We start from the raw sequence: 9,347 nt of genomic DNA, 5'->3' as shown, positions 1-9,347 counted from the left end.
TAAACTAACTGCACTCAATTCAAATATTAATCATACAAAAATATTTTCTTAATTGTTTGAACACATTATATCTAATTGTAGTAATATTTACGTATAAAATATTTGTTTACGTGATTTATCAATATTAATATGACTTTATTATTCTTGTTATTAAAATATTTTTTACTGATTCTTTAATTGTTTTTCTTAAAAAATATTTTGTATACTTTATATAAGATCTTATTTTGCTGCTTGAATTATTAAATTTTTAAACTCAATTAATATCATAAGTAAATTTTAGTTTTGTTTTATATTTTAACTTACTCCAAAATATAAATAGTAATAGGTTATCTCAATTTATGTATATCTATATTTTTTATTTTTTTCTATTATAGTTTTTTGAATTAATTTTTTTCCTCCATATTTCTAGCTAATATAGAAGAAAATCTATGAGTGGATCAATATATAGATACAAATATACATATAAATATAAATATAAATATAAATATAAATATAAATATATAGATTAAATTTGTCTAAGTTCTATTTAGATTATGTATAAGATTCATTAATCTACTTCCATTAATTATGTTTTCATTTATAATTTCTAATTATTAATGTTGTCCTAAAATTGCCAAGTGGCTTCATTTTAGCTTGCTACTTGGCTTAACCACAATGCATACTACTCTCCTTTTAATATAATATAGATAGATTTGGAATTTCGCTCACACATGCAGGATAAGCTAAGTTGAGAAAAGCTATAGAGCCCGTTTTGATGGGCTTAATTTAAGTGGCTTTTAAGCCAAAATAGCTTTTAAGCCATAAGTTAGGAATTCTAGCTTTTGGCCTTTTGGCTTGTTTTTTGTCATTTGTAGCTTAAAATTAAGTGGCTTAAAAGCACTTTTTTTACTCTATCCAAACACTACAAAATGGCTTAAAAGTTATTTTGGCTTAAAAACACTTAAAATAAGTCAATTCAAACGGGCACATAGACAAGGACAAGTGGAAATGACAGTTGGGGCGCTTAATATTGATCCACGTCGTCGTGACAAGAACCCTCGTCGATCCTCTTTGGCTACACACTAAAAAAATAAGCTCTTCGTTTGAAATGCAACACCTCTTGCTTTCTTCTTACTATAAGACAAAAACCACCGACTTACACACACTGCCCCTCCCATTCGCCTCACAAATGTACTTTTCTCACACTTCGTCTCACTTTGTGTGTAAACATATCATTGGCTCTATATTTCATTACTTCAATTAAAAACATGATTTGTAATGAAGCCAAGTGGCATTTTATCCTCCTATTTCCTCTCTAATAACCTCTGTTTAGTTCCATGTTTTAATTAATATAACCTTAGTCTTGAAGCATTCATAGAATACTTCCCTCCCTCCCCCCCCCCCCCCCCCCCCCCCCCCCCCCCCAAACAAAAGGAAAACTCTGACAAAAAGAGAACAATAATTTTTTCTTAAGAAAAAAAGGGGAAATTTCCATAATCACAGCCCCTCTTTTTAATGAGTATATAAATACATGCACAATCTTTCTCTATTTCTTCATCCCGTTCCTTTTATTCTTCTCTTGCTCTTGCCTTTGTACTAAAAAGGAACTAATCAAAGATGGCAGCTGGGTCATATACAAGAAATTATGATGATAATTCATTTGTTTTTTTTTTAGAAGGTTGGCTAATTAGGCATGAACAATTTTTAGATGAATTACTTGTAGCACAGGACACTTTTGATGAAGAAACACAAGAGGGTGTTATTAGAGATCTTATTTCACGAGTTTTAGCTCATTATCAAGAATACTATGAAGAAAAATCAAAAATGTCTCATAGAAATGTTTTTCATGTCTTCTCACCTACTTGGTTTACTCCACTTGAGAGGACTTTCCTTTGGATTACTGGGTTCAAACCTGGGTTAGCTTTTACTCTGGTTACTGATTCGGTTAATGATTTGAGTGAAAATCAAGTCCAGAGAATCAACAGGCTGAGATACGAGACCAAGGTTTGTTCATCTCTTTTAAAAATCTTAGGGAAAATAAGATTGTATTGCCACTCTTAAAATAATCGCTGATATATATATAAAATTTATATATATATAAATTTTATACGTAAATACTTTTTGGCCCTGGCTAAAGTGAAAAGCGCCCTAATTTTTTAGCGGTTGGATATACCCTTTTTTTTTTTTTTTTTTTTTTTTGGAGTTTAACCTATATACACTTATGTTATAAGAATACTATTAGGTTACTTAAAAGATATCTATAAATAAGTTTTCATAAGAAGTTTTATTTGCGATATTGAAAAATAATATAGATTACTTACTATAAAATATTATGATTTGGTAGTGTAACTTTTTTTTATACCATCCGTGAATATTAGTTGAACTCTATTTTTAATTATTTAACTATGTCTAAACATGGCTCACGTGCGAGTTTGACTTTATTTATTATTTGGGCCGGAGTGCAAAGAATTTTTTTTTTTTTTTGATAGTGAATGACAAGTAAGATTTAATATACTATGTGAATTATGTGATCTGTCATTTAAAAGTTTAAGCACTCAAATGCAGCATACTTTTAATTATTTAATTATATCATCAACAGGTCCAAGAAAAGTCCCTGGCGGATGAGTTGGCGAAAATTCAAGAGAGCGTGGCGGCACCACCGTTGATGGAAATGGCACGGCGAGTAGGAATGCAACTTCTACACACTGATGGTACAAATATTGATATCATAGACGGGGATGATAATATAGAGACATTGAAGTCAGCCATGGAAAATTTAGTGACAGATGCTGATAGATTGAGGACAAGAACAGCTGAAAGAGTGGTAGGAGTACTTAGTCCTTTGCAAAGTCTGAGGTTTTTAACAGCTGCAGCTCAGCTTCAGTTAAGGCTGAGGATGATGGGAATGCAAAGAGAAGCTCAGAGGCAGCCGAATGAAGCTTCAAATGGCTGGTAGTTAATCACTGATTTTATGATTTTTAGACACTAATTAGCTACGCGAGTTTGTTTTTCTTTTGAGGCCAAAATCTGCGGTAGTTTCTATAGGAAGCCAAGCTTTTTGTATCAGTTATTGTGTAAACTTCAAGAACGTTTGGAGTCTATTTTATCAGGCATTTCCTAGAGTGGAAGGAGTATGGAGAGCGGGTTCGCTCAAATTCAATAATTTTGGTTCGAAATTTGTATCTATCTTAAAAAATTCATTGAATAATTATAAATTATTAATTTAAAACTTAATAACTTTAAGGCTATTAAAATTTCGAATCATAAGATTGAAATTCTGGCTCCGAAGGATGACCTCATCACACAAACCATAAAGATGAACGCCTTTTTTTGATACTTTGATAAAGTTGAATGTCTTTTTTTATTTTACGAAATATAATTTAACAATTTCAGGGCGATAAAGCAAAGATTAAGTGGACAATATAATTCGTCAAATTATTACCTCATTATAAATAGGTGTTAGGTCTATGGCTCTGTCCAAATAAGCAAATATTGCAGCGTCATTCGGTTAGCGGTGCAGAGCAGTTTGGATCTTGGTTTTAGTACATACATGCACCTCCCTCGACAACTTTTATTAATACATGCACCACCACCGTTGTTTTATAAGACGAGGGACATGAGTTTTTTGTTTTGCTTTCCTTTGTCGGTTTGTGGTAAAAAACATGTGCTCACGTTGAATTCCCCATGAAGTTTTGGACATATTTATCCCTTTGCGGTTGCCTATATCAAAAGCGATGATATCTTTTTAGGTTACTGGATCCACATTTGCCCTTATCTGGTATAATAATTATTGTTTATAGATTAAATATGATATAAACTTATTTATTTCTGATACGTATACACCAAGTCTGTTTACTTAAATATGTTTAGGTGATATGTATTTTTATTTTACTTTTTTCTTTTCAATTGGTATGGTTAAATTATATTTTCTAACTTTTTCCTATACTATAAATGTGAATAACCAGGCAGCTCATGGTCAACATGTCTACCTGGCCCAAGGATAAAAATGTAATTGCATTACAGCCTAACACGTGGAGCACAGTTTGACAGATCTTAAGTTAGCTGCATCCGGTTGTAAAATGGGTCAGGAGGGTATTATCATAATTGCATACATTAGTCCTGATAGACACGTATTACCGCTTTCTTCTATGTTTGACACGTGGTTACTACAACATAAAATTTATGTCGCTATACTACTCTCTGCTTACTCTCATCATTACCACTGCTGCTCCGTTGGGAAATTTTGACATCTCCGAGTTCAGTTTACCACTTGCACATATGTGGACTACCTTTTTTCGATCTAGCGCATATACAATAAAGGTCTGACTATCAACGCAATTTAGATTTAAGATTTAGTTTGTTTTCAGTCTAAACAATGTTCCCTTCTCATATTTTGAACTTGGATAGAAGATTTTGAGTACTTTTGTCTAAAATTTTAAGCTAATTGGTGATATGTTGTTGCGCTCGCTTTTGTGCGTCTTCAACTTGCTCTTTTTCGAGTTTAGTCTTAATTTTCATCTGTTTGACCTCTATCAAAGTGCAGTAAGAATGGATTTGAGTCTGTTATTATACAAACTGCATTTGGGTTTGCACTAGAAGTGTTTGAGAAATTGCCTGAAAGAAACTACCTAATTTTTCTTATTATGCTGTTTCAATAAATGTTAGCTCACAACTTTAACTGATTTAAATGTGTGGTCTAAATTTACCAAAACAGCTTTTGCTGTCATTTCTTCTGATCAATTGTATATAAATAAGAATATCCGAACTTCATAACGGCCATAAAAGTTGCAGACTGTAAGTTCTGTTTAATCCTTATGGCCTCACTTGATTGCTCAGGTCATTTTGAAACTTGACACAGGGCTATCAACTAAATGTTGTTGTGAAATATGGATATTTAATGTGTTAGTAGTTGAAGTAATAATTATCCAATTTTTATCATTGTTCGTTTTTGCCCCTACAGACTTGGAAGAACTAAGAAGGCCTTTCTGCACAAAATTTGGTTCCAACAGATTTATAGATTTTCTATTCAATTGGCATCCAAAGTTTATTTTTTTTTTATTTTTTTGTACAAGCATCCAAAGTTCAATTTGCCTACAAACAGAAGACTTATTGGAGAGAGACTTCACCATATCTCTAAACTTCCCACCTTTCTTGGCTATGGCTTCAATGCTATTAGATAAAAGTTACTTTTTGGTATTTGAATTAATTTTAAAATGTGCAGTGAAGAAACAGAAGAGTAAAAAGGAAGTTTCATTTAGTGTCTTATACCAAAAATGATGGTTAACGTGTTATATTTCTTTGATCATGTGTACTTTTGATTCTTAATGCCAAGGGGAACATTCTGCCGTGATATTTGTCTGTCTTTCAAAATGATGTTTGGTTTTAGACTATACGTCATTTTAGTTTGTTTTCATTTAATAAAAGAAAAAGTTTGATTAGTATATACACCAAAAAGAATTGTGCTGCAGCTAGAAGATACCTAAGCTGTTAAATGATAGAAAGTCTGTTATATGCATAAGTAGGTAATGTATTGTAATGATTTTTTTTATATAATTGTAGTATAAGAGTAAGTATGCTATTTAAAAGGGCATGTTATCACAGGAAACACCTTGAGACACCTAAATATGTTGTTATCTTTTTGTCGAAACTTCTTATGAAAGAACTCAAAGTGATTTAACTATTACATGTGTTAAATTTTTAAAGATTAAGTATGTTTCATACTGGTTTTGATCTCTCAAATTGGCTTTGGAACCTTATAATTTATATTTGCAGGTTGATGCTGTCATGGCAACAAAACTGTTACTCTTTTCATCCTCAAGTTTTCATCATAAGTATTTAGCTCGCAGAAGTGTATTTAATTTTTAAGGCAGAATGCACCATGAATCACAACTTATGGAGATTTCATGGCACATTGACAATGCATTATTAGGAGAACAGTCAAGCTGCAGATTCTGGATGAATTGACAAAATTAAGAAAAAATTTGGCTAGATCCAATATCACCCAAGTGGCCTTGAAGGTAAGAGTAGCTTGGAACAGACCATTTCTTGAAAATCATTTGACATACTTTAGCTAATAATTAGTTCTTCCTGGAGTCTGATGTGGATTTTTTTTCCATCATCATCGTGTAATTAGGATGCTTTACCTGTCATTTGGGATTACAGCACTGGAAGTGCTCACTATAGTAGTAAGATAGTTTTCTTCTGAACTTTCTGGCAAAACATGGGTAGTACATGTTTCACCGCTGAACTTTTTTTAAATGATTTTTTCCTTTTCGTACATATATTCGACGAAGTTTATATTGGTAGAGTTATTTAGTTTGCAAAGATTCGTTGAAGCTTTAGATTAATTAGTTTTTATTTAAGCATTTAAGATTAATCTCACAAATAGCCTATACTTCCATCTATAACCACAGCTGATACCGAGTAGAGGTGCAGACCTGCAATTTAACTGCTTCCTTCAGCCGCATGGGAAAAAGGTAAATAACTTGCTGGGTGTTGTTGTATTTACCATAGATATAACTGACATAATGGTTTTGCCAACCGAGATGGGTATGCATGCTATACCTGATATAACTTTTATGTTCTCATAACCTTACATCAGAACATAAGGAATGAAACCAAAGACATAGTCTGCTTGGCTATGTGCTAACCTTTACATAGCCTACTTGGTTTTGTTAAAGCAAGCTTAACCGAATTACATTAGTGATGTTGTTTACTGAGCATTGAATTTGTTGTCTTTTAACTCTTTTTCGTGGCTCCGTGTACTTTTTTACTATGTTGGAGAATGATGAAATTTCAAAAATCATGCTAATTTCATTTGATGACATTGGAATAACATTGTTCTGTGACATGAATCTCTGGTTCTTCATTAGGGTACTATCGTAATTTTAGCTAAATGTATTAGTTTTGCCAAGGTTATTGATACCTCAACTTGATATAAAAATCCATCAAATTATCTAATACGCTAAATCACTTCTCCTCCATCTTAGCAAGTATATCTGTATAATTTTCTGAAATACGCCTATTTTAGCCAAATAGTAAATTTTGGCATATAGGTTTCAGAAGGTACCTAAAGTTTTCAAAAAATATGTTGGAACCTATATGCCAAAAACACACTAGATTTCAAGATGCAGGAATTGAAGTGATCACAAGAATTTTATACATCAAATTGATGACTAGAAAGCTATTTTTTACTCTAAGGTATAAATTAGGTATTTTCACAATTGCTGCAATATGCTATGCCATGATCTAGGACTCGGGAGCATATCATTTAGCAGGCTTACATCAGTTTTTCAATGCTTTCTCAGTTGATGGTGATTTCTCAAATTTGCTGGCAGCCAAAGTCATGGAGTCTGGTTCATACTACTCAAAGCTATTACTACAAAGAATATTATGTAGTTATTGTTTCTTGCTTCTTGCAGTCACAGAAGTACTCTATAAAGGAATCTTCACTTTTTCGTCTTTGATAAATGTTGTACACAAAACAATATATTTTATAGCATAGTTAGTATTTTACATAAAAAAAACTGTTTCTCTCTTATTAGATGTGATAGTTTAGTAGTGTTCCATTTCTCTACACAAGCTCATTCCTTGGAGATATCGTCACTATATCCTTTGTTACAATAGTATAGCTTTGTTCATGTTGGGCCCGGGCTTTTGCCGGGGCTACTCTCACTAGTATTATTCTAAGAGGGAATAAGCACATAGGAGGTCAACATGCGTGCTTGGCACCTCAAGGGCGTTTTGCTAAATTCATTTTTAATGGAGCAATATCATTGGCCGAAAAGGTAGATTACCGTAGCTGCCATATAAATCTTTGAGTGGCTTGACCAAATTGTCCCTTGATGAAGTGGGTCTCATTTGAGTCTTTGCTTTACACGTTCCTATAATTTTGCAAGCATATTAGCCATTTATAGGGGGAAGTACACAGTTAGCCACTAATTAGAGATGTCTTTACTCTTTAGCCACTGTTTAAAATGTATTTACTCTTTAGCCAGCGCTTAATAAATTTTATCCGCCCAGACGAATATACCCATGTGCTAGACATGGGTGCTGTGTAAATATTATGGACATGGTGTCATTAACTTCATGAATGCTGTGTAAATATCAAGGACAAAGTGTCCTGTCATGTCCTTAACTTCATATGTGCAGTGTAAATGTTAAGGACATGGCGTCCTTAACCTCATGTGTGTAGTGTAAATGTTAAGGACATAATATCCTTAACTTGTATTTGCACCTTTTGTTGTTAAACTTTAGGACCTCATGTCCTTAACTTCATATATGCAGTGTAAATGTTACGGACATAGTCTCCTTAATTTTATGAGTGTTGTGTAAATATTAAGGATATGATGTCCTTAACTTCATGAATGCTGTGTAAATATTAAGGAAAAAGTGTTCTGTCAAGTCCTTAACTTCATATGTGCAGTGTAAATGTTAAGGACATGGCGTCCTTAACTTCATGTGTGCAGTGTAAATATTTAAGGACACCATGTCCTTAATATTTACACAACACTCATGAAGAAAGGGTAAAAATGTCTTTTCGCATTAATTTTAATAGAGTAATGGCAATTTTTGCTCAATATTAAAAATACTGGATAAAAACTAAATACCATATTAAAAAGTGGCTATCCCACACTATGTTGAACAACTCACTGAAGAAATGGGCCCATTGAAGTTCTCATTCATATGTGAGTATTAGTTTGAACCTTAACAGTCATTTGAGACACTTACTGTATAATTTAAGTGTACCAAATATGAATTAAAAGGTGAAAACTACATAAAAATACTTAGAATTCTAATGATCTTTATACGTTGTAACGACCCGGCCGGTCGTTTTAAGAGTTTATGCCCCGATCCCCTATTAACTGCATTTCCCGTGTTGGTTTCTGCTATTTTGATTTGCCGGGATGTTTTGTTTTGAATTTTGGATTGTTTTGGGACACTAAGTCCCTAAAAGAAAGCTTAAGTTTTACAATTTGGACCGTAGTTGGAGCAGTGTGAAGATGGCCTCGGAATGGAATTCCATTGGTTCCGTTAGCCCGTTGGGTAATTTCGGGTTTAGGAGCGTGTTCGGATTGTATTTTAGAGGTCCGTAGCTTATTTAGGCTTGAAATGCCAAAAGTTGAATTTTTGAAGTTTCCGGTTCGTTAGTGAGATTTTGATTTCGGGGTCGGAATGGAATTCCGAAAGATGGAGTAGCTCCATAGTGTTGAATGTGACGTGCTTGCAAGATTTCAGGTCATTCGGGCGAGGTTTGATAGACTTTTTGATCGAAAGCGTAATTTGAGAATTTTTGAAGTTCTTAGGCTTGAATCCGATGTTAAATTGGTGTTTTGATGTTGTTTTGAGCATTCCGAAGGTTGGAACAA

The 9,347-nt window shown here is 33.1% G+C and overlaps 1 protein-coding gene and 1 long non-coding RNA gene across 2 annotated transcripts; both read left to right on the top strand.

The window, feature by feature from the left end:
- Window positions 1,419-3,101, top strand: LOC109233912 (protein DOG1-like 4). Its single transcript, XM_019399761.1, has 2 exons — window positions 1,419-1,983; window positions 2,579-3,101. Exons 1-2 carry the CDS (start codon window positions 1,597-1,599, stop codon window positions 2,933-2,935), a joined length of 744 nt encoding a protein of 247 aa, XP_019255306.1. The 5' UTR covers window positions 1,419-1,596; the 3' UTR covers window positions 2,936-3,101.
- Window positions 4,208-6,441, top strand: LOC109233911. The gene is made up of 3 exons (XR_002069105.1): window positions 4,208-4,299; window positions 5,752-5,996; window positions 6,393-6,441. It is a non-coding gene; the product is annotated as an uncharacterized LOC109233911 (long non-coding RNA).

This window comes from Nicotiana attenuata, chromosome 10 (assembly GCF_001879085.1).
Source record: "Nicotiana attenuata strain UT chromosome 10, NIATTr2, whole genome shotgun sequence".
Classification (NCBI taxonomy): domain Eukaryota; kingdom Viridiplantae; phylum Streptophyta; class Magnoliopsida; order Solanales; family Solanaceae; genus Nicotiana; species Nicotiana attenuata.
This window is presented reverse-complemented; position numbering and strand designations above follow the sequence as displayed.